The sequence below is a fragment of the Coffea arabica genome, chromosome 4c (assembly GCF_036785885.1).
Source record: "Coffea arabica cultivar ET-39 chromosome 4c, Coffea Arabica ET-39 HiFi, whole genome shotgun sequence".
Taxonomy (NCBI): domain Eukaryota; kingdom Viridiplantae; phylum Streptophyta; class Magnoliopsida; order Gentianales; family Rubiaceae; genus Coffea; species Coffea arabica.
The window spans coordinates 234,536-258,769 of NC_092316.1; the positions used below are offsets into that span (position 1 = coordinate 234,536).

The 24,234-nt window shown below is 39.0% G+C and overlaps 3 protein-coding genes across 5 annotated transcripts; 2 read left to right on the plus strand and 1 right to left on the minus strand.

Annotated features, from left to right (window-relative positions):
* The first annotated feature begins 22 nt into the window (after positions 1-22).
* Positions 23-5,128, plus strand: LOC113739571 (metal tolerance protein C4). Of its 3 annotated transcripts, none has more exons than XM_027266823.2 (13): positions 23-1,208; positions 1,349-1,397; positions 1,752-1,884; positions 2,023-2,078; positions 2,499-2,613; positions 2,731-2,788; positions 2,862-2,980; positions 3,074-3,193; positions 3,886-3,987; positions 4,052-4,124; positions 4,235-4,302; positions 4,541-4,601; positions 4,753-5,128. In XM_027266823.2, the coding sequence occupies exons 1-13, from the start codon at positions 764-766 to the stop codon at positions 4,875-4,877; spliced, it is 1,524 nt and encodes a 507-aa protein (XP_027122624.1). In that variant the 5' UTR covers positions 23-763; the 3' UTR covers positions 4,878-5,128. The 3 variants fall into 3 exon arrangements, with proteins under 3 accessions (XP_027122624.1, XP_071901249.1, XP_027122625.1); XM_027266824.2 differs by having other exon boundaries at positions 1,129-1,208; positions 1,756-1,884; XM_072045148.1 differs by having other exon boundaries at positions 1,065-1,397; positions 1,756-1,884.
* A 1,099-nt stretch (positions 5,129-6,227) lies between these two features.
* On the plus strand, positions 6,228-20,197 carry LOC113739568 (calcium-transporting ATPase 9, plasma membrane-type-like). The gene is made up of 33 exons (XM_027266819.2): positions 6,228-6,976; positions 7,844-7,960; positions 8,075-8,114; positions 8,931-9,046; positions 9,139-9,270; positions 9,381-9,470; positions 9,604-9,673; positions 9,931-10,001; positions 10,105-10,188; positions 10,271-10,348; positions 10,422-10,493; positions 11,079-11,162; positions 11,248-11,330; positions 11,944-12,052; positions 12,123-12,178; positions 12,282-12,324; positions 12,426-12,509; positions 12,615-12,752; positions 13,140-13,202; positions 13,292-13,393; positions 14,226-14,336; positions 14,559-14,726; positions 14,953-15,012; positions 15,823-15,987; positions 16,088-16,204; positions 16,783-16,881; positions 18,047-18,184; positions 18,521-18,621; positions 18,768-18,813; positions 18,908-19,042; positions 19,269-19,376; positions 19,469-19,560; positions 19,753-20,197. The coding sequence occupies exons 1-33, from the start codon at positions 6,692-6,694 to the stop codon at positions 19,856-19,858; spliced, it is 3,363 nt and encodes a 1,120-aa protein (XP_027122620.1). The 5' UTR covers positions 6,228-6,691; the 3' UTR covers positions 19,859-20,197.
* Positions 20,198-20,259: 62 nt separating this feature from the next.
* On the minus strand, positions 20,260-24,234 carry LOC113739569 (protein MANNAN SYNTHESIS-RELATED 2). Its single transcript, XM_027266820.2, has 6 exons — positions 23,981-24,234; positions 23,269-23,413; positions 23,035-23,105; positions 22,438-22,523; positions 21,087-21,666; positions 20,260-20,893 (listed from the first exon to the last, which is right to left on the minus strand). The coding sequence occupies exons 1-6, from the start codon at positions 24,080-24,082 to the stop codon at positions 20,615-20,617; spliced, it is 1,263 nt and encodes a 420-aa protein (XP_027122621.1). The 5' UTR covers positions 24,083-24,234; the 3' UTR covers positions 20,260-20,614.

The window sequence follows — 24,234 nt, forward strand, 5'->3', positions numbered from 1 at the left end:
ACATGACTGGCAACAAAGACGGAGTCAGAAATGTAAAGAAGTTGTAACACCCGTAAAATGAAGTTGAAAGGGTTTTTATACATCTATCTAAGCACACAAATGAAATGAGAAAGTGCATAGCAGTATTTGGAAGGCATTGTAGACACCTGCGAAGGAAGTAAAGAATCAGTGATCTGGTTTTACGTTTGATCATCCTCGGCAAGATTTTCCAGAAGCCTCCTCTTTTTTCACTTTTTATTTGGTTAAGAAGAAAGAAAGAAAGAAACCAAAGGGAACAGCACGCACAGACAAGGCAAAAATGCAGTTGGCAACGGGACTGGACTCTTCTCAGTGGGGGCGGCCAGAGTGGCCGTGGGCTCCCTTCCCTTTAAAAGGTCTCTGGCTTAGATCAATTTGCGAGTTGAAGAATGCGAACGAATACGGAGCCTACGTCCTCCTCCTTTTCACTCTTCAGCGCCGTCGTCATGGAGAACGACCGCAACTACTTGATCAAAATCTAACATTTTCAAGCATTTGTGGGATGGATCGAAGGGAATCACCTCCAAAATTCCACAACATCACCTACCCGCCACAGAGACAAACATGTTCGAGTAGTAATTTGCATTGAATTAGCAGAGCAGAGGAATTTGTAGTCATAGTTCTACTCGTATGCATATGCAGCAGCACTCGAGGGCAACCACAAACGGCCCTCCTCTCCACTCTCCAGTCTCCACTTTTGATCTGATTCCAAAGATTTTAGTTGTTTTGAGATTTGACAAGTGAAATGCGAACCTCTTCCTCCTCCCATTTTCTCTCTCGCCTTTGCCACCGCCGCAATCAACCCTTCACTTCTAAACCCTACCGCCCACTCCTACCGGACATTTTTGTATCAGCATTTCGCTCTTCGCTGGAAGCAGACAAATCTCCTCTCCACACCACCCAGCCACGTCCGCACCATCATTTTTGCTCCAACAGCAACACCAAGTTTCCAAGAGCTGATCATTCCCACCATAAACATGCTTCTCCTCCTCCTCCACGGCGGCAGCGGCCGCGGCAGCAGCAGCTCCTATATGCAAGTCGTCAAGTCCGCTATTTCACCACCAACCCTCGGAGTCTTTTTAGGCAAATTTCTTCTTCTTCATCGCCCAGATTCCTTCCCTCGTCATTCACCAGTTCAATTTCTTTCCCTTCTAATCCCATTCCCCATCCTTCCTTCACCTTCAGCCGCGGTGAGCCCACAACCCATATGTTCCTCTTGTTACTTTTCTTTTCTTTTTTGAACTTTTTCACTTTCCCAATAAAAATCAAACCTTTGTTGCTCAGTTTCGTCTAGTATTTGTTTCTTGATATCAAAAACTGGTGTGTACAGGTTTCTTTACCAGACCTAAAAGAATAAAGATTGAAGTGGATGATCACGGGTATTCTCAGGGCTCCCTACTCCTCCATCATTCCCCATCTCTATACCTTCCCACTCGTTGCTCGAAATATTTCTGAACAACCGAGTTTCCCTGACTTGCCACTTTCGGAGTTTCTAGCCATTAGCTGCGTTTTAGTACTTACTGCTTGCTAACATTTTTTTAGTTTTTGCTTATGCTCTTTGCACATTCTTGACTGTGGCATTATCTTTACCTCATTAGTTTCCTGCTTTTTCAGAACAACAAATTACTAGTACTACCTTCTAGCTATTGTTGCCCTTTTAAGTTCCCTTTTTTCCACCCGATGATCTTTTGGTCTATTTTCTCTCTTTGCCTTTCTGAGACTTCTCTTTTTAGCCAGCGAGCAGTCACCACAGCATTATGGTGCAACTTTCTTGTCTTTTCTCTCAAGTTTGGCGTCTGGTTTGCTACCTCAAGCCATGTCATGCTGGCTGAAGTTGTACACTCTATTGCTGACTTCTTAAATCAGGTAATTACGTACCAAACTCCTTTTTCCCCTCCCCCCTTCGCCAACAAAAATCCCTCTTCCTCGTTCATGGATGAGTTGTTTTGCTTTGTTACCCGATCCAAAATGAATGTCGAATCTTACTTCATGTTGACCTTGTAGGCGCTTCTGGCATATGGTCTGAGTAGTTCAAAGCGTGCCCCAGATGCAATCCACCCGTGAGTTCCCTCATGCCATTGTTCTAAAGAAATCCCTATTTGTGTGTATTGCCTGATTTCATAACAGTATAGCGACTTTTCCATTTTGGACCATGCAGTCAAATATCCAATAGACTCTGCATTTCGGTCAATTTTTTTCTGTACTAACAATCAATGTCAAGCACTTTGAGTGTTGTACCCTTGATTTCATGTAATTAGGTGTTACACAATAGAGCGAGTAGACAAACAAGTTTCTTGGTTGAAGTCATGAAGAAATTAATGGCTTATTTGTTTATTTGACTTTTGAAGTTGGTTTTATTTGTATTATGGAATTAGCACATTGCCAGCAATAGTTTTTGAATGTTTTAGAGTTTACGGATTTTGCCAAAAGGCAAAAAAGACAAAAAAATTCTGAACTTGGCTCAATATATGTCATCTCAGGTATGGTTATTCCAAGGAAAGGTTTGTTTGGTCTTTAATCTCCGCGGTTGGTATCTTCTGTCTTGGTTCTGGTGCCACTATTGTTCATGGAATTCAAAACTTGTGGACTTCTCAGGTAATTACTAGTCAGGATTTAAGTTGAGGAATCTTCAATGTTAATACACCCTGAATATGATCTCTTATCTTCACATGTTCTGGAGTTTATTGACTATAGTTTCCTATTCTTGTCAAGTCCCCTGTACATATTGAGTATGCAGCATTAGTGATTGGTGGATCATTTCTTATCGAAGGTAAAATTAAATAATAAGTTTTCATTTTCCCTTTTGATTTTTGCTTCTTAGAAGTGACTTTAAATTCATTTAGGTGCATCACTTCTTGTGGCCATAAGTGCTGTCAGGAAAGGTGCAGCTGCTGAAGGAATGAAAGTGAGGGACTATATCTGGCGTGGTCATGATCCAACAGCAGTTGCAGTCATGACAGAGGTGATAGGCTCTTTAGTCATGAATTGTAGAAGCTGTAGCGCTCCTTTTAGTGTTTTGGGTGATGATCAAGTAGGTTTTGTCGCTGGCATGCAGGATGGTGCTGCAGTTACAGGCCTTGCCATTGCTGCTGCATCATTGGTGGCAGTAAATACTACTGGAAATCCGGTTTATGATCCCATCGGCTCAATTATAGTAGGAAATCTTCTCGGGATGGTATGCTATGTGCAAATAGTTTCCTTTCAAATGATCCTTGGGCTCAAATCTATATAGTAATGGTTTAACTGAAAACTTGCGCAACACCTGCTGCGCCACTGAAGTCTGATGATAGGAGGAGAATTGTGTGCAAATAGGTGTTAATGCTATGTTATGTCATTGCACATCCAACAAATGGGCTTATCTGTATCTGCATACCTTGTGCTAGATGGCGTGTTCTTTGGCTGTTCTTTAACATGATTACGATGCCCCCAACTGCTACAGTGTTTTGAGGGAGTAGGTGGGGCTATCTTTTAAAATAGTTAGAGGTGCTTATTTCAGGAGATAAATTGTATGAAGTGCTATGTTTGATCCTGATGAAGTAGTCGATCCACCACATAAAGCGTAAAGCCTTCATCGGAGCATTTTAAGAAGAGGAGGGGTGGGAAGGATGAAGAGGAAAGGGTAGTGGGAGAGTGAGAATTTGAGCTCTCATTCTAAGATGAGGAGCAAGAACCCTAAATCACTTGGCTTTATTTAATCCACTACATTACATTTACTTAAGGTTCTTTTTTGAAGCTTGAAGGAAAAAAAAATTGAAAAAGCCAAGAATGATAGTTGTGTTTCTTTATTCTCCATGTGTAGTGGACTAATTACGTAGTGTACTGTTTGTGAAAAGGTCAAGTTCATCATATCGTGTGTATACTATGCAGGTGGCTATATTTCTGATTCAGCGGAACCGGCATGCACTGATTGGTAGAGCAATTGATAACAATGACATGGAAAGAGTTCTGCAGTTCTTGAAAAATGATCCGGTATGCTTTACCTCACACTTTAGAGACTGTATAGTATCTGCTTATGATACGGTGATTGCCACAGGTGGTAGATGCCGTCTATGATTGCAAAAGCGAGGTTATTGGGCCTGGATTTTTTAGGTTTAAGGCTGAAATAGGTAACAGCATGCGTTTGTTACCGACTCTTGTTCTTTTCTCTCATGGACACAAACATGCAATTAATTTGTTGTTCCTACCTTTTATGTAACTGTGCACCGCCTGGCTGTAGATTTCAATGGCGTGGTGCTGGTGCAAAATTATTTGGATAGAGCAGGACGTGAAGACTGGGCTAAACAGGTATCTTGGCAATTATGTAGGAGTAGAGTTTAATTGAAGTAGCATGTATGCTTCCTTGATCTCCCCTCCTCTATATATTCAAGTTAATCATGCACCTCCTAGCTCCTCGATCTTTCTTGCTTTGGTTTTCTCATCAGTGGGTGTGAAAGGTTTGTGTTGTTGCAAATTGTATGCTGTTCTCCTTCAGTCAATGTCTTGCTAATAATGCCAATTTATTCCGTTCTCATGGTTAAAACAGTTCAGAGGGGCTGCAGAGCAGGAGGATGACGCGGCATTACTGAAGATCATGTCAAACTATGGTATGCATAATTGATTAAAAATGTGAGGTTTTCTTGATCGCCATACCTTGGCGGCTTCCGAAGAGGGAAATATGAATTAGCAAAGGAGGAAGGGATCCACCTATCATTCCTATTTGATGAATTGCAGCTTTTTTAGCGTGTTGTTTGGCAGGTGAGGAAGTGGTGACGGCGCTGGGCAGTGAAGTTGATCGGCTTGAAAAGGAAATACAGGAAATTGTCCCTGGCATAAAGCACGTAGACATTGAGGCTCACAATCCAATTGGCCCATCTGCGTGACTCGGTGATGGTAGAGTTTTTTGAGACCCTGCCTAAAAGCGGGAATTTTGGAGTTTTTTTTTTTTTTTTTTTTTTGTTGTTGTTGTTTTGAAAAAAACCGAGGTATATCATAGGCACCACCACCACCACCCACATCTTCTTCATAGAGAAAGCAATTCTGTATGCCACACCGCTTCTATGATCATTGAGGTTATTAAATATATCACTATGGATGATGAACAAATACAAGCAGCTGTGGATATTAATCATTATTGTTGCATTGCATAATTATGTCACGGTCGTCGTTTGGGATTTGGTGGTTCAGGCAGGAGAGGAGCTAATAAGGCGTGTGTACCCGTGAGTGCGCATTGCCAGAGATGAAAATGGAGTGAGTAGTGGCGGTGGTAACTTTGCGCCGTGACTCTCGCCGTGTCACGGTGTCAATTAGAGAATTTGATCGCTCTATTATTTACTCCTGCATACAGCTCATCAGCTAACCATCACGCGCAGATGCCTCCCCGCTCCCTCCCTCTCATCCTCTCTAAAAAATATTTTAGAGTGGATTAGATTATACAAATGTTTAGGCGAGCTCCGTGGCCACCAAGCTCTTCAGGCTCTAGATTGGGGGAAAAAATTTAAGGATTATGTCAAAACACTCCTTTGGTCCAATCAAATCTATCTGTATACCTATTAGCTCCTTACATAATCTCTTTAGGAGACTATTAGATTATACAAATGTTATCGTTACAGGCACTCTTTAAGCTATTAGGTTATGCGGATATTATTATTATTGCTCATCAGATGAGCTGAATGTAGTAGTACAGTGTGTTTGGAAAGGAAATCATTTGAAATATTATTATTTATTATTTAGAATAATTATTAGATAATTGAAAAAAGGAGCCTCAATTAAAAACGAGAGCAGTAGTGTGTTTGTCCCGTCATGTTTAGAAACTCCATTCCGCCGTTATTACGTAGAGTAGTAGTGGTACGTATTTGTTTCCATGAATGAGAGACACGAGTACGTTAGTGACGGTGGTGGTGGTGGTGGTGGTGGGGAGAAGACGAAGATGACCGGAATTGGTGAACTTAGTACGTATAATATAGTAAAGCTGCACCACACCCCCCCACCGCATCATTCGGGGCATCCGCTGGTTATTTATTGACTTTTACTATTTATGAACGAATGAATAAATATGGAGTAGCTGTTTCATTGCGAGCGACCCATCATGCCATGTAAAACATAAACAAACATGCTTAGTACTTACTAGTCAATAATGATTTAAAATGGGACTAAATACCAACCAACCAACCAACCAACCAATCAATCAATCAATAATATTAGTAGTAGAGCAGTTATTAATAAGCCTAATTAAGAAAACAAATTTGTGGGAGTCTCGTCTCCTAAGTCATATCATATCGTATGACCACAATCACGACACCTTGCATGTTTAGTACGTTGTTCTCCTCATTTCTCAGCTCAGAGAGGAAAAGGAAAAGGAGTCTCTCGTTATATCATTAGTTAGTTAGTTAGTTAAAAAAAGGAACAGCAATTTGCTTCGCATTTTGCACTACATCTGTCTGCACATTTTCCATTTGCCCTGCAACCAAGGACACACCCCCCCTCTCTCTCATCTCCGTCATTCATTCACTCTTTCCCCCTACCATGATTTTCCATCTCAAGTAAATAGCAATAAGCCACAATTCTGGCAGTTTAAATTCTGATATTATAAAACCAGGGTGGCGCTGGTGGTGGCTCCTCCTTGTCCTCTGTTCAAGAAGCGGCCGCCCCAAAACCACTCTCCCTCATTCCTTTCCCCTCCTCCTTTATTATTATTATGACGACTGCAAACAACAACAATGTCAATGCACCACCATCTCCCACCACCTTCTCCCCTCCCTTGAAGAATAATAAAATGTTGAATGTTCCACAACAACATGAACTTGATGTCGAGGCCGGCATTCATGTTGTTGCACAGCCTCCTAGTTCCGGATCATGGCTTCCCTCCCACGATAATCATCATCACGACGACGACGACGACGACGACGACGACGCCTTCTCTGATCCCTTCGACATTGCCAATACCAAGACCGCATCCCTCGAGTCCCTCAAACGCTGGAGGGTACCTTCTCTTTTCACGTTATTGTTATTCTTTACACGCCTATTTTCCATCTCATCGCTCATGCTAATGATGACCTCATTTTGGGCTATACATCTCCACTTCTTCTCTTTGACGACCTCACCTCTTGTTTTCCTGCATTTCTTGTATATCTGTCATTTCACGACCTCACCTCTTTCTCTCTTTCTGATTCTCACACTTGCTTTGTAATGCCATATTCTCTCTCTATAATTCGCCGTTTAACTTTTTCCCTATCTATTGATTTGTGATGGTAATATTGAATTGCATAGTTTTCCACTTTTGATCAATCTGCCAAATCACCTAGCATTTCACATCATATTGCTTGTCCAATGATAACTCTATCCAAAATTCGCATTCAACAACGGTTTATGTTCAAAACATCAGTTGCAACCATTATTCATTTCGCTCGCATTCAACTACTCTCAGGATGCAACCATTATTCATTCCGCTTCTTTTGGTTTCTGAAAATTAAAAAAAAAAAAAAACATAATAAAAATAAGAGAAAAGAAAGAAAGCAGGTTGCTATTTGGCATGTCAGTGTGTTTCGGTTGCACGAAATGTGTCCATAGTAATTTGCATATCAAACTGGTTCTCTGCCTCATGCCAAATGAACCTACATTCTCTTTCTCCTCAATCTTACATCTTAAGCTTTATTAATACGGTGTTACACCCCCTTTTTTTTCTCTCTTTTTTTAACTCCATGCTTTGTGTCATGATCAGCTTCAATTTGAAAAATGATAACCCGAATTTTTTTTCCTCTTTCCCGTAATCAAGCTGGCTAGCAGATCATTTAGATAATGCTCTTCTCCTCTGATTTTATTTTGAATTGATTTTCTTGTTGTTTTGCAGCAAGCATCACTTGTGCTCAATGCTTCACGCCGATTCCGCTATACGTTGGATTTGAAAAAAGAAGAAGAGAAGGAACAAAGGAGGAGGAGGATCAGAGCACATGCTCAAGTCATAAGAGTAATGCCCATAATAATTTACTTTAAAAAAAAAAAAAAGGACAAAAAGAAATGCTTCCCGATTAAACTTTGTTATATAAAATCTGCTGATTTTCACCTATCTATTGTCTTTTAGGCTGCATTGCTCTTCAAATTGGCTGGCCAGCGAGCAATTGGTAATATTACCTCTACCAGAGGCTATTCTTCTATACTCATTGTCCCTTTAGTTTTCATCAAACTCTTGATTTTCCAATCAAAAAAGGAAAAAAGAAAATGGTTCTCTAATTAAATGCACTTGTCACCTTGTGAGCTACTGCAACACTTGCATTTGCACTTGCACTACACAAAAATGCATGTAATGGATTCAGAATTTGGATAAAGTGCTTCAATGATAGTATAAAATTCTGGGCATTAAGAATAAGAAGCGGCTTCAGTCTTGCTGCTTCTGTCAACTCTACATGGTTAGGTTGCCCTGCTCACTCCTGCAATTGCTACTATAGACCATGGCATTCTTTTTGCAATGAAATAAAGAAACATTTGGAGCTACATTGAACTCAAAATTTGATTTCTTGATCTGCACTAACAAAGCCTATGAATAAGGAACCATCTATATTCTCACAACTCAAGATGCATTCACCATGAGCACTGTTGATTATCCTACTTGATCTGACAAGTTTCGCAACTAAATCACAAGATATGAAGGACTCTTAGCCAAATTAACATATGCATGGAATCAGAGGTTTAGAGATTGAACTTGTAACAAGGACATCCAAAGTTGCCTCTTGCTATCCCACTACCAATTTTACGATGTCATGTTATAGTGTCCTGTGGCGCATACTCGTGCTTTAAATTTATGCAAACAAGCAATCTTCTGTGGTGGTGTTTATAACAGATGAATATAATCTAAAACTCTCTGTCGCTCTATTTTGTTGCAAAGAAGATAAATTTTGTATTATCTTCTTATTTTGATATTGCTTTTGTCGTTCACTTAGTCTTAGGCGCCACTGTTGCTCCTCCATGTGCAAATGGTGATTATGGGATTGGACTTGAACAACTGGCATCAATATCTAGGGACCAGAATACTTCTGCTCTACAACAATATGGAGAGGCAAGTCACTCTCAAGTCTTTTCCACTCTGGTCTGGAGTTTGTTTTTCATAATTTTGCTCATTGCTTATAACAGTGCTTACAATTTCCTTAGGTCAAAGGGATAGCAGAGATGCTGAAAACAAATCTGGATACAGGAATTGGGGGTGATGCCGATGAACTCCTAAGCCGAAGGAATGCCTTTGGATCAAATACATATCCTGTGAAAAAAGGACGGAGTTTCTTGGTAATAATTTAGTGATTTTAATTAGTGGTTTTATAATTCTGATCAATCTCTTGGCCACTGACCTCTAATCTCTAATTGTGGTCTTTTGCTTTCTGAATTTTTTTTTTTAGAGGTTCCTTTGGGAGGCTTGGCAAGATTTAACCCTCATTATATTAATTATAGCTGCCATAGCATCATTGGCGCTCGGAATAAAAACAGAGGTGACTGTGATAATGTTCATCCCCAGGCTTGGTTGGATAAGCTTTCTTTAAAAATTATCCTAGAGATGGCATAGAAATGTAAATATTGCAAATTTAGGTATTAGCATCCTGATTTAAGTTTTCATTGTTGCAGGGCATACAAGAAGGGTGGTATGATGGGGGAAGCATTACTTTTGCCGTTCTTCTTGTTATTTTTGTAACAGGTAATGGATCTATCCACTCACACCGACACACAAACATATAAGTTTTAGTACAGTTTGTGTCTTGTTGAAACTTTTTATTCATACTGTATAAGTATCGACTTTAAGTTTGAATTTTAATGGTGTAGAGTGATAATAAAGGATTATGTGGTAAAGAACTTGGTATCTCGCACTTACAGAGAATCTTCTTGTGACAACTCATACTTCCATATTCTTTCCTCACATGAATCTTTTCGTTTGCTTTCTCATTTTCATCCCAGCAACTAGTGATTACCGACAGTCTCTCCAGTTTCAAAGTTTAAATGAGGAAAAGAGGAATATAAAAGTAGAGGCAAGTGCATTCATACTGTTAAGAGTCCTTATCTTTCTAAATTTGCTTTTGTTATGATGAAAAAGATAATATTTGACCTCACTGATGATGAATATTTCTGTAGGTTATTAGGGGTGGTAGAAGAGAAAAGATATCTATATATGATATTGTTGTTGGTGATGTTGTACCTCTCAAAATTGGTGATCAGGTAGCGTGGTGTGAATATGAGTAATTATTTCTTTGACGTAACACTTTGGGGTCATTGATCATTTCTTGTTTTCTTCTATTAGGTCGCTGCTGATGGTATTTTAATTGTTGGTCATTCTCTTGCCATCGATGAATCTAGCATGACAGGGGAAAGCAAGATTGTAAGCTGGCTAAATCTTCTTGTGTAACATATTTTGCAAAGTTGGTCTCCTAAAGAATTACATTGCTTTGTAGATGCACAAAGACCAAAAATCTCCATTCTTGATGGCCGGTTGTAAGGTAGCAGATGGTGCTGGAACAATGCTGGTAATGTAACATCCTTTTTTGCAGTTGAGTATGTTAGATTATAGATGCTGGATTTATCTTCTTGGAGCGATATGGAGTATGTTTATGATGCTGCTGGTAATCAGTTAGGGTTTATAGATGCTTGAGCTTTTGAAAATTTGCATGCGCTTTTCTATGCATTTGATGTCTTAATGTGTTTCATTATGTTAGTTTACCAAAAAAAAAAAGAAAGAAAAGAAAACAAATCATCTTTGACCAGCTTCCCTATTTATCTGATCCCTTCCGCTGGAAGTTATTGAAGTAATGTAAGTCCTTGAATTTTCCATGCCTATGGAGATTGTTATACTTGATAAGTTATCTTTTCTGTGCATGTCCAAATATATGTAGCTGCAGATTTCCAGACATACCTGAAGATTCCCATTAAATACCTCATCAAAAAATGTTGGAGAAGTTTCCCTTAGTGGCTTACTTAACAAACAATCTAAACCATTATATCTTGTCTTAGGAACACTATTTGATAGTGGGTCAGATTAGACTAAAACAATGGCGATACACTCTCTCTTGAACTCTAACTATGAAGTTTTGCCAATTATTGGAATATGTTAGGTAACTAGTGTGGGAATCAACACTGAATGGGGATTGTTGATGGCAAGCATTTCAGAGGATACTGGGGAAGAAACCCCCTTACAGGTTCTTGTTCGACATGTTGCTTCTTTTCTTCAAACCATGCATAAAGTGATCGCTGATATATTCAGTTGGCAATATCATGTGACAGGTGCGCTTGAATGGGGTTGCAACATTTATTGGCATAGTTGGGCTCACTGTGGCACTGTTGGTACTTCTTGTTCTCCTGACTAGGTGAGTTCAATCCTGTCAGTCTTATGGGAATAGCATTCTATAAACTAAATTTAAAAAGAAAAACTGGACCTGTGATATGGGAGAGTATGAGTAGGTTTGCAAATTCTGCACATGCTTTGACTTGTTAGAGGGCTCAAGTACATGCTTCTATGGTTTCAATTGAAGAAGCATGTGAATTTTGCCAAGGTGGTAAATCTTGACATTTTAAGATTCTCTTTTAGGAAAACCTTTGCTGGCTTAAGAGTTTATTGTTTAATGAAATTCGGGGCTGACCGATTGATTGCTCGGGCACTAATGATGGTACTCAAGCATTTCTGTTGTCCAATTCCTCTTCTTCACTCCAAAAAACCTTTGAGGAAACCATGAACCAAGTCATTTACATAATGGCAAAAAGTTACCAGCTGGTGAACCAGAATAAGTGAAAGTTTGACTTGAGCTAAATAGATTGTACTTCTGACACAAGATAATATTTTTCAAACACAAAACTCAAGGCAACTGGAATCATGATGTCTAGGAACTCAATTATGATCTTTTCTTGCATGCTTCAAATGTGCCTTGCTTGAATAGGTCCCATGGACATTCTGCTAAACCACCTTGATTGAACCTTCTCCAGATTTTTCACTGGGCATTCAAGAAATCTTGATGGAACTACTCAATTTGTCCGAGGAAAGACTAGCATTGGTGAAACAGTTGATGGAGTCATAAAAATAATCACTGCTGCAGTAAGTGCTGTTTTCTACACGTCTACATTTGTACCTATTTTTTTGCGCTCACTCTTGAAGTTACATGTAGGTCACAATTGTGGTTGTTGCTGTTCCTGAAGGGCTACCATTGGCAGTTACCTTGACGTAAGTATTATAAAATATGCAAGGCACTTTTACAAAATGTTCATCTCTGAAAAGCCCTTATGCACTATAATGTCATTGATTATGATCTTTGAAATGCTAACAGCTTAGCTTATTCAATGAAGAAAATGATGGCTGATAAGGCCTTGGTATGTTTCTTTACAACCTTTTTTTACATGAAAACCTGGTGCACTTCTACCACCTCCAATCTTACTTCAGTATAGAACTGTTGACAGCAACTAGTCTGCAGGTGCGCAGGCTTTCTGCTTGTGAAACTATGGGCTCTGCAACGACCATCTGCAGCGATAAAACTGGAACATTAACGCTGAATCAGGTTGCCTTTTTCACACAGTTTTTGGTTCATGCTTTTGCTATGATCAAGACCTTTAGGCATCTGTTTACTCGTTGTGATAAAGTAATAGAATTTTGCATACTGCAGATGACGGTAGTTGAGGCGTATGTTGGGAAAAACAAGATGGATCCACCCGAAGATGGATCGAAGCTTCATGCAGTTGTTTCATCTCTTCTAGATGAAGGCATATCACAGAATAGTGCAGGAAGTGTGTTTCTCTCTAAGGTACAGATACTTCCATTCTTATTTGCGAAGGTGGCAGCTGTAGGCAGGTCAGCTTATGAAGTTTAAAGGGAGTGTGGAGCCTCTTCCTAAGATTAATATTTTGATGAGAGATATTCATTTAGCAAGTAGAGAAAAATGATACCGAGAGCCATTGCAAAATAAAGTTTTAAGTTAAATAGTGTTTTGCCATTCAGGTGGCACATGATTATCCATTTCTCGATAACCTTCTCTTAACTACGGTACTTTGACAATAACGAAATCAATTGGGAATCTTTTGTTTTCTTCTTCCCATGGAAAACAGAGTTTTTGCCTCATTTTCCATAATTCATTGAAGTTTTATATGTTTCTCATGTATAATGATTGTCTTTGCATTTCTTACATTTACAGGATGGTGGAGTAGAGGTTTCTGGTTCTCCCACAGAAAAGGCTATTCTTTCATGGGCTGTCAAGGTAGTTTTTACTGGTGTATTATCTTAGGTATTATATGATGGGATATAGATCCTGAAGTTCGTTAGTTGTTCCATTTATCCTGGTTGCAGCTGGGGATGAAGTTTGATGTTGTGAGATCGGAGTCTATAGTTCTCCATGTTTCACCATTTAATTCTACAAAAAAACGTGGAGGTGTTGCAGTACGTGGAAAGGTAATTCTATTTTGTTTTCTTTTGTTTGTTAGCATCGGTTTTGAGATAATATGAATATTAGTCTTTCACGGTTCATCAGTTACAAGCAAACAGAGTCAAACGATTGTTCAAAATTTGGGAAGGACCTGACATCCCAAAGAGACTGATTTAAGGCCCTTTTATTTTGTTTCTCTGTGTTAACTCTTTTTAAGCCAACTTAGTCTTTGAAGTTGGTTTCTGACCATCCTGTTATTGCTTTCCAACTGATAACTCATTATATTGGTTAGAAAAGTTGAAGCTGTATTATGCTATATCATTTCCCTGAACTTCTTATTTTCTGATCAAAATTGTGCCTTCCATGTGGACATTCTACTCCAGTTGTTGTACATGTTGCCGGCTTTCCACTCACATGGAACTTTGTGGTGACTTTTCTTAGGAAAGTCAACTTACAATCACCATTTGTGCAATCTATGCCTTCGAAGTTCTATATCAATTTTTGCTCTGTCTCTCTGGTCAGTTATAAAAAGGAATTCATTCATGACAAGCAACTAAGGGACATAATATGGACACTTCTGATCATCATATCTTTGTTGAGGGAACTGAATTGCTGCAAATTATAATTTTTTCTTCCAATGTGGATGCTTGTTTAGACCTTCTAATTATGAGATTCTTTTGACAAAAAAGGATGCTGTATGCAATCTAGTAGGAGCAGTTCTAATAATTATTTACGATTGCCAGATCATCTGGTTCATTAGATCTACTGATGGTCATTGTCATGGTCGTTTTTATAATGTGGTGCGACATTTTAGTTAATTGTTATTTGACAAGGATTTTCCTCACTATTGTTCATCAGAGTAACTCTGAAGTCCACATACACTGGAAGGGAGCAGCCGAAATAATTCTAGACTCGTGTACTGAGTACCTTGACATAAATGGCCGCTTGCAGTCCATTGACCAGGATAAGGTCAGATAAACTTGATTTTGTTAGCTAACATAAACAAGTCTGCAATCAATTTCAAAAAGAAAAAAGCACTAAGAAGATTCTGTTAATTCCAAGGCCTGTTGTGAAAAATTATCCAACCATTGTTTTCCTTATTTCCAAAAACTGTGATGATTGTGAAAAATATAAGGAAAGGTCTAATATGTAAGGACAATGCTGCTTGCTGAAAGAGTATATCCCTGACAGGAATTCTTCAAGAGTGCAATAGAAACTATGGCAGCAAAAAGCTTGAGATGTGTTGCAATTGCATATAGAAAATGTGAAGTAGAGAAGGTTCCTACAGATGAAGAACAGCTTGCAGGATGGGTTTTACCTGAAGATGAGCTCATTCTGCTTGCTATTGTTGGTATAAAGGTACACATTATGAAAGGCTATCATGCTGCATGTCATTTACATGGTTACATATTTTATTGTAGCCAAGGATAAAACAGAGTAATTAGGAGCTGCTCTCTCAAGGTCTTTTCCTTTCAAAAAGTATATTTACATGTGTGTGTGTTATTTAATCCTTCATTATTTTTATCATCAATTATTGATTTGTTAAATTAGTAGCCACAGGGCTGAGTATTAAATCTCTGCACAGGATCCTTGTCGGCCTGGTGTCAAGGATGCTGTGAAACTTTGCACGGATGCTGGTGTTAAGGTAATTTTTCTTTTGTTTGAAAATTTTTCCTTTATATATGAAATTAAGTGGAGGGTGCACTCTGATGTATTTTCTTGTCACTAAATAGCAATGAAAATAAAACATTAACTTTCCCTTTGTGTATGTGTGTTTGTGTGCCTGTGTTTTTTTCCTTTTTTTTTTTTGTGGGAATAGGTTCAGTCATGCTTGGACATTGGCACAGTGATCCTCAGACAATTTTTAAACACTTTACAAGTTGTCTTTTTTTTTTTGTGTTGGTTACTATGAGGCATGTTGGCGGCACTGAACTCTTTGTTGAAGCCTCAAGTTTACAACGATCTAACATCTACCTAGCTTATAGTTTGCTTCATAAGTGTTTCACTTCTTCTTTATCTCATAAAGACTTATCATAGACTCAGAAGCCATTTCAATTCTATCAAAGGTAAAATACAAACTAGTTCCTTTTGTTATTTTTGTTGCACAATTAGTTTATTAATGGACTAATGTCATTTAAATATTAGCATAATCATTACAGTATACTACCTGTTTGGATACATAAGAAAGGTCTAAGGTGATGTCAAATCAGAAAATTTTCACATTTCTTTTATTGCTTTTGAAATTTTGGACATGATTTTTCATAGGTTTATGTGTTAGTTATCTAAGGGAAACCTTTTGCCAAATGTTCATTGTCTAAAAGCCTTTGACTCATGTTTACTACCCAAAAAAAAAAATTTCCTTGCTCTTCTTTTTCTCCACCTATTGTACTTGGTCAGAGTTGATTAGAGATGTGATGACTAACTCTACTAAATCTGGGTGTTTGTTAAACTTTAGGTGCGAATGGTTACCGGAGACAACCTTCAAACAGCTAAGGCAATTGCATTGGAGTGTGGAATCCTTACTTCAGATGCAGATGCCATTGAGCCTAAAATCATTGAAGGGAGAACGTTCAGGGAGATGTCTGATATGGAGAGAGGACAAATAGCAAAAGCTATATCAGTGAGTATTAAACGCGAAATTACTGTAGTACTATTTCTGCCCCATTGTCATCATACAAATATGGAAGCTGTCACAGGCTAACAGGTGATCTTTGTTTTAGGTCATGGGAAGGTCTTCTCCAAGTGACAAGCTTTTACTCGTGCAAACTCTACGTAAACAAGGGGAAGTTGTTGCTGTTACGGGAGATGGAACGAATGATGCTCCTGCACTTCATGAGGTTTGTTAGTCCTCTGTGTTTCTCCAAATCTCACTGGTGTTCTGGGACTTGACATTGGCAGCTTGGTGTCATAGATGTGCATTTCATGTTGGCCTTTTGTTCAAAGGGTCATCTTTTAGAGCTCCTAGTACATGAACAGGGGATGATCCAACCTCTTCTTCGTAGTCAGATATCTTTACCTCGTCTTATGATTTTCAGAGTGTTGGATTTCAGTGCAAGAGAAGCTGATCATTTAATTTGTCACTTTTTTAACATATGCTTGAAATCCGACAAGGATAAGAACATTTTGAAACTTAAGTTTCACACTTAACATGGTTGGTTTATTGTTGTGGTAGATTAAGTATGTGAAAGTGCCAAAAAACTTCCTAGTTGAATTCCCTAAAAACAATATTGTTCTAAAAATCATCTAGAAAATTCTGTTAAATTAAGCCCTTTTTTGCACCTAATTGCTGTTGCTTTTATCATCATTTTGTTCTTTATAGTCATCCATATGTTATTTTTCCTCTGTCCTCACTTTCTTTATTATTCAGTATAATGCTTTTAACTGATTAAGACATTTTTTCCTGCCTATGATCTAGGCTGATATAGGTCTAGCCATGGGCATCCAAGGAACTGAAGTTGCAAAAGAAAGCTCTGACATCATTATCTTGGATGATAATTTTGCTTCTGTTGTGAAGGTTAGCACCAGAAATTGATTTTCATTATCTGAAGAAAAGAACAAATTTATCCTTCAAGATTTGTGTTTGTGGTCTGCGTCTGCGTCTGCTTTATGCATATTGGGGATGTTGTAAGTCGATTTGCTGCTCATATTTTTGCTCCAAGCATGTTACATTAATTGTGATGGACCAAAGGAGAAATATGTTGAGTTTTCACAGATTTTATTGATGATGTTGAATGCTTGACCTGTTCATGCGGAAATTATTGTTCTCTCACTGTCTATATGCATAGAAAAAGTAAAGTAAATGTCAATTCTGTTGTCTTAACTTATAAAGCTTGAGAGCAAGGCAGCTGAAGAGTGATGAACAAGGCTCAATTTTTGTTATAAAAGAAATTTTATAACTCTAGAAAAGTTAATAATTGGATAAGAAAGTCATTATGTAGTGGATCTTCTATTGTATTGATATCCATTCTTCCTCCTGACCTCTCGCTATACAACAGAATTCTTCATGTTATTTCTCAACTTCGAATGTCATGGTTACCAATGGACTTCCATCGACAGTGATAAAAAATGGTCAAGTTTAGGACATTCCCATTTCCTAAGCTATATTGCAGGTTAATTTCTGACAAATATTCATGTTTTTTGGCAAAAGAAGTTGGTACATGGTGAAGTTCCTTTCTCTGCTTAACAAGTTCATAACCAATATATTCGTGAAAGCAATAGTCGGAATAAGTGCAAACTTATGTCAGTTCTCCATGTTTACACTTTCTAAGGAATGTTTTGCTTTCATGGTTTATCTAAGTTTGTGAAATGTATACGTGTAAAGCTGAGGTTTGATCCTCTGTGTGTAATCTCTCTTTTCTGATCTTAATAAAAGCTATCTCAATTTTACTAAAAAAAAAAAAGCTCGTGAAAGAAGTTATTGCATTATTAAGCCGATAACAAGGCTTCAGAAAGGTGAGGATCCCGTGAAGTGGACCAAAATTTAGTGTGACTGACAAATGATCTCAGAGCTCCTAAGGAGCTGAAACTTAAGCTCCCCCTTGGTCAAACCTACTAATCTCCTAGCTGAGAATTTTTACATTTATCATGTGCAAGTAATATTTTCCTTCAACTTGTTTATGGTTGTATATTAGGGCTTATAAGAGACTCATTGTCATTCTGCTTCCATTTTTCTCTTGCAGGTTGTTCGCTGGGGTCGTTCTGTATATGCAAATATTCAGAAATTTATCCAGTTCCAGCTCACTGTTAATGTTGCAGCACTTGTCATTAATGTTGTGGCAGCTGTATCTTCTGGCGATGTTCCTCTGAATACAGTGCAGGTCTGCCCGTACTATTGGGACATGAGTATATGACATTTATGTTATTGTCTTGTCTCCATGAGATGCATACAGTAGACATATCTAGATGCTATAATGTCTTTCCTGTTGAATGTTTCACATGAAATCATATACATTATATCCTGTCTTTTTTGAAAGGAAAGAAGAAAAAATGGAAATGTTTTGCTTTTGAATCAAATACAGTAAAAATTCATGTTTTTTTATTTTGGTGCTTGGATTCTTAATCTACATAGATACAAGACTATGGTCCTGTAATTTTCATTTATTAACGAGTTATTTCTCAGCATGTCATAATACACACTTTCTTCTTTGATGCAGCTTCTGTGGGTTAACCTCATCATGGATACTCTAGGAGCATTGGCCTTGGCCACTGAGCCACCAACCGATCATCTTATGCACAGAACTCCTGTTGGTCGAAGGTTGAAACTTTTTTTCCCCTTTACTTGAGTATGATATGTTATGCTTTTGGTTCAAAAATAGCTTATGAATTAAGGCGGTCCATAATTTGTGAATGTGGGTAACACTGACTGCGTGAACTTCTCTCTTTTCATTGAAATATCTACAGGGAACCTTTGGTGACAAATATCATGTGGAGGAACTTGAGCATACAGGTCACTTGCCTTGTTGTTGAAACAGGAATAGCAGCTAATTACCTTGTCCATTTTGACAATTTTTTCATTTTTTTTTTTTTATATGGCATTCCAGGCGTTCTATCAAGTTGGAGTCCTCCTTATTCTTCACTTCTGCGGAAAGAGTATTCTCAACTTGAAGCATGACGACACAGGACATGCCAACATGGTCAAGAATACTCTGATATTCAATGCATTTGTCCTCTGCCAAGTAAGTGTCTCTGCCATCCTCAGCTGAGTGGATAAACAATTTGGTATGATCGTTTAGAAATCCTGGTATATGGTATATGGCAGTCTTGTTATTGGATTAAATCAGAAAACAGTAGACAGGTAAACTACACCTGTGTCCATCACCATCATTGGCTTTCTTTGCCCTTTCAAATCAAGTTACAAATGTTTGCAAAGCATGGAATTCTAACTAGCAGTTTCAATTACAGATATGCAATGAGTTCAACGCTCGAAAGCCAGAGGAGTTCAATGTGTTTACTGGTGTGACGAAAAACCACCTCTTCACGGGGATTGTAGGAACTACTTTAGTACTTCAGGTGAGCGGGCACATTTCGTTACGGACATCGGTGGTGTTGTTAATCTCTTTTGCAGTTCTTGTCGTTGAAGTGACTGTTTTGTTCGTGTGCAGATAATCATCATTGAGTTCCTTGGGAAGTTCGCTTCGACTGTCAGACTCGATTGGAAACTGTGGTTGGTTTCAATTGCCATTGGTCTCTTCAGGTTGGTATACGTGCCTGGCATCTTTTTGCGTTTTTACACTCTAGAAAGTGCAAGCGTACGAGGACGAAATATGGGCATTTTTATTATGCACTTCACATGAGGCCAAAGCCGAAGGCCTTGAAGCATCACACTGCTTCGCTTCTTTTCAGAAATTTTCCCTGACAGACTCTTTAATGCTTTCTTTTAAAACAGCTGGCCCCTTGCTATTATTGGAAAATTGATCCCTGTTCCGGAGACTCCCCTGGCAAAAATTTTGTCAAAGCCATATCAGCGACTGGTAGCTGCTCGTAAGGCTTAGCCTGTCATCTCTGCGGTTGAACGAAGTAAGAGAAATAAGTGCGTCCATTTGCTGATACGGTTCCAAAGCCGCTGCTGCTGCATGGAGACGACGACTTTTTGGTTGCAATACATACTACTGCCAACCACCATACCCCATCTTGTCATCATCTCATGCATGCATCATGTTGTTGTTGTTGTTGTACCCTCGCATGTACAGTACAGATATACAAATGGATTTTATAGAAAGAAACATAAAACATGCATAAGCACCGTGCGGCTGCGGGCTCAGAGGTGACTCCGGTTGTAACAACGTCATACATACTTTATAGTGTCAATGACAAGTGTCCTTTTCAAGAAATAGTTGACTCGCCTTTTGATGTCCTTCCATTCGAACCTTTTCCCCCCTGTAGAACCCACGAATTTACCAGAAGGAGAAGGAAGATCCATTTACATATTTTAGCAGGCGTCAGAAAACGTACTACATACTAGTTCATCTGCAGCGAACCAATTCTTATCAAAATGGTTTTTGCACATGTATTCTACACAAATTTGGTTTCAAAATGTCCTGCAGTCGCAGATGCCAAATGACCTCGCAACACAAATACACAGCACTGACTATTTAATACCATATAATGTGTATCTTCCGAAAGTATACATTCTAAATCCAACTTGTTGGTCTGCTGCTTGCAAAGAAAATTTCAATCACCAAAAGCACACGCGTTCAGAAGAAACCTCCGTGGCACCCGAAATCTCTATTCATCTTCTTAATTGAGGGCTAGCAGAAACACGAATAAGCAAAGTGGTTCCTTTTTGTGACGTAATGGGACATAAAATCCGCAGAAGAGGCAGAGGAACCAGGAATTTTTGCCGGAACAAGTATCCGAGTCCTGCCAGAAGCAATTCTCTGACCAGCCACATTGGCATAGAACAGGCCGGAGATGGCTGGTACAAATACATCACTTTCAGTGGAAATGTAGAAGTCAATAACCTTCTCGAGTTCTGAAGCCTCGGAGTCAAGGAACTTTTCCTTTTTATCTGCAGGCATTATGCCTTCCTGCAGGGGAAAACAAAGCATTCATAAAAAATTCAGTCAGAATAACTATACATACAAATTAGTACTCAAGTGTCTTGTTCTGAAGAGCAAGAGGGGTCTGATGGAGTATGATAGACCAGCATTACTGATTATAAGGATTATTTCCCAAAATGATCTTTGAACTGACAATATCAGTTAGATGGAAGGGAAGAACCTTTGTGTAAGTTTTTGGGAAGAAATCCTTCAGAGCATCAAGGCTGCTGTCCCATCTGGATTGAGTAAGATATAGTGTAGTATCTTTGTCGAACCCAATCTTTCTCAAAAATAATGCTACCTCTCGAGGACCATAACAGCTCTTCGATCTAGAGGTACCACTTCCTTGACACCCCTTTTTCTCTAGTATATCAACCCTCAAGTCTACTGCAATGAACCGTCCACTTGTCTTCCGGCTCAGAGTCCTTAGGCGTTCAATCATCGAGTCAACTACTTCACGCACTGCAGGCTGCAGATTTAGAGATCCAAACATTGCCATGCATGCAACCGAATCAATTTTGCTGGTTTCTTCAGTCTTCCTCATATTGACTGAGGGGAAGTACGTAGCTAGCCTTATGTTTCCCTTGGTTCTGAAAACCGGTTCAATGTTTTCTGCTATAAATTCCTCAGTAACTAGATTGGGGACCTTCACCACGGCAAGGTTTCGTGTTGATATTTCGGAGGGTTGATGCGTTGCTATTTTCAGCACCCCATCCAAGCTCTTGACCAACTTCTCAACATCATATATTTCTTCAAAGTTCCTGAAGGAAGCAGCATAACTTATTGCAGTTTACATCATTGTTGCTGACTACAACAGAGAAAAGTTCAACATTTTACGAATATTACCAATAAAATATAATTTCCCAATCCAACTGAAGATATATATCGTTCATATTAATTAACTCTGAAAATAAAATTGAAGGTTAAATAATGCACGAGTCAATTAGAATAATGCACAAGTCAATTAGAACTGATTCAAAATATAACACTGGGTTTTGCAGTCATCTTCAGACTTCAAACTAACATTTCCTCGAGAGAATTTCTAACATCCATGCCCACAGTAAGAGCCATAGGCATTCCCAAGCATCTTCAGCACGACAAAATGGAAAACCAAAGTCAGTATAAGAGACTTGCAAAGAGCGAGAGAAGAAGCAAAACTACAAGAGAAATTCAATTCTGATTCATTCAGATGAGAAACTTGTCAGTCATCGACTGGTTTAGCTGTTTTTGCCAGTGAGAATTCAATAAATGTTTTGTTCATTCAAATTACACATAACTCATGCTAATCCGTATGGGGAACTTTTGCTTATTGAAGAGAAATAAATGCAACACCCCCAATATACAATCAAACAGAAAAGAAAATTACCAAGTAAGACAAGAAAGAAAATACCAGAGTGAAAGGGTGGCAGAGAGTTCAACCTTGTTACCAAGCCATTCTAATTGCATTTCTACTAGGCACTAGCAGAACCACTGGCTTAGTTTTATATTGCGCAGGAGTGAAAAGATGACAAACATGCTATAACAGAACTAACCATTTATCACCAGGCTTGCTTCCCCTAATGTCTGGGAGGACAAGAGTTGCCCGTAGGTACCTTGCCACCTTTACTGCGTCAGTTATCTGATAAATGCAACCACCAAAGCAACAACTGAATGTTATCGGAGAAGGTCAAAGGCCTCTAAGAAATGCAAAACGAAAAAATATATATTCCAGATTTCTAAGCAATTTTTGCTAGTAAGATAAGTGAATTTGAGATTACATGGCGCGTGCTTCTTATTAAAGCACTAAACAATGACGTTGTGACAAGAAGGGCGTATTATACATGAGGTGACATCTGGATATGCTGTGAACATGAGAGGGGGGGCGTGCATGCATCAGCAGAGATAAGAAAGTGACCAGGGCAGAAGAGATAGTTCGTTTATCCTCACTTATTTGCTCTAAGCATAACTAAACGCTATAGAATTCATATGCATTCTCTGGCAAAGCTTGGGCAAAAATTGGCAAGCACCAGAAAAGCAACGGAACGAACGGAATGATAGACTAAAGAAGCAGGGAGATGCTGTTAGTACGGGTAATTTACAAATGCTAATCCGTCAGTTTGAGGTTAGTTAAGCAAAGGAGAAGAGGCTACCTGCGAGACATGATATTCAGGGCCATTAGTGAAGGAGAATGTAACAAACCCTTGCGATTGCTCTACTTCCTCTGTTCATGAATCAGAGAGACATAATACAGGAGGGAGAAAGTCAGAAGAACATGTACTACAGGAAGTAGCAACAAAGATCTCAAAAGTGTCTGAAACTAGAAAAACGAAAGCTTTGAGGTCATCGACTTTGCGAGAATGCAGGCTACAATAAAGTAAACTGACCCAGAACAGGCTTAGTCCAGCAGGGCTTGAGGGTGGAGCCATCCTTCTTCCAAGGTGCATCAGCTCCCCCATCAGGAAGAGTAACGAGGCTCTGCTCAGAAGCCTTGGTGCTGTCGTGGAGAGAGGGGATTTCGGAGTCATTCACCTTCAGTCAACAGGTAAGACAAACAAAAATGAACAGGAGTAAGTAGCGGAAAAGGAGACGTGTAACAAAACGATTCATTAGTTTAAGTAGATCAATGCTGAAACTTGAGAGAGAGAGAGAGAGAGAGATGGACTGCACATTGTTCAGATTTACAAACACCGAAATCTCTCAGTGTTACTGACAAACGGAGAGAGAGAGAGAGAAGATTAAAGATAAGTAAGCCGAGAGAGGTAGAGTAAAAGAAGAGAGAGGTAGAGGCAGTGAAGCATGGGAAACAGGAAAGGAGATCGCAGAGAAGGAAAAATGAGGTGAAAAAAATTCCAAGATTTGATGGTTTTTCATAGCAATGGGGGGCGGAAGAAGAAGTGGGGATGAAAAGGAGGAGCGTTTAGGAGCCATGAAGCTAGCGGCATCATCAAATCTAATTAGCTATCATCAAGCAGTAGGAGTAGAAGCTTGTGAGTTAGAATAGCAGAGAACAAGAAGTATATATATATATATATATATATACATATATATAAACACACACACAAAAGAAGAAGAAGAAGAAGAAGAAGAAAGAATTACTTGAAGAGAATCGAAATGGTCGCGCTTGATCATGTTTCCAAGCATGACAAACATGGTGACAGTTAGCACTCCTGCAACTACTTGACGAGGATCCACCGCCATTTCGGACAGAGCCCAGATCTCTCTCTCTCTCTCTCTATATATATCTATTACTGTATCTCGAGGAGGAGGAGGAGGAGGAGGTGGAGTGGTAGACTAGAGGGAGGGAGGGAGGTAGTAGTAGATAGCGTGGTGGCCTGCGTGGGAAGAAATAT

Excerpts from the sequence above, each read along its gene's own strand:
- LOC113739571 (XM_027266823.2), top strand. The coding sequence starts at position 764 with ATGCGAACCTCTTCCTCCTCCCATTTTCTCTCTCGCCTTTGCCACCGC. Across the intron at positions 2,614-2,730 it reads AAAACTTGTGGACTTCTCAG|TCCCCTGTACATATTGAGTA; the intron begins GTAATTACTAGT and ends ATTCTTGTCAAG. Across the intron at positions 3,194-3,885 it reads TAGGAAATCTTCTCGGGATG|GTGGCTATATTTCTGATTCA; the intron begins GTATGCTATGTG and ends TATACTATGCAG.
- LOC113739568 (XM_027266819.2), top strand. The coding sequence starts at position 6,692 with ATGACGACTGCAAACAACAACAATGTCAATGCACCACCATCTCCCACC. Across the intron at positions 10,189-10,270 it reads CTCTCAAAATTGGTGATCAG|GTCGCTGCTGATGGTATTTT; the intron begins GTAGCGTGGTGT and ends TTCTTCTATTAG. Across the intron at positions 18,814-18,907 it reads GGAGGAACTTGAGCATACAG|GCGTTCTATCAAGTTGGAGT; the intron begins GTCACTTGCCTT and ends ATGGCATTCCAG.
- LOC113739569 (XM_027266820.2), bottom strand. The coding sequence starts at position 24,082 with ATGGCGGTGGATCCTCGTCAAGTAGTTGCAGGAGTGCTAACTGTCACC. Across the intron at positions 23,414-23,980 it reads ACCATTTCGATTCTCTTCAA|GTGAATGACTCCGAAATCCC; the intron begins GTAATTCTTTCT and ends TGTTGACTGAAG. Across the intron at positions 21,667-22,437 it reads AGCAAGCCTGGTGATAAATG|GAACTTTGAAGAAATATATG; the intron begins GTTAGTTCTGTT and ends TGCTTCCTTCAG.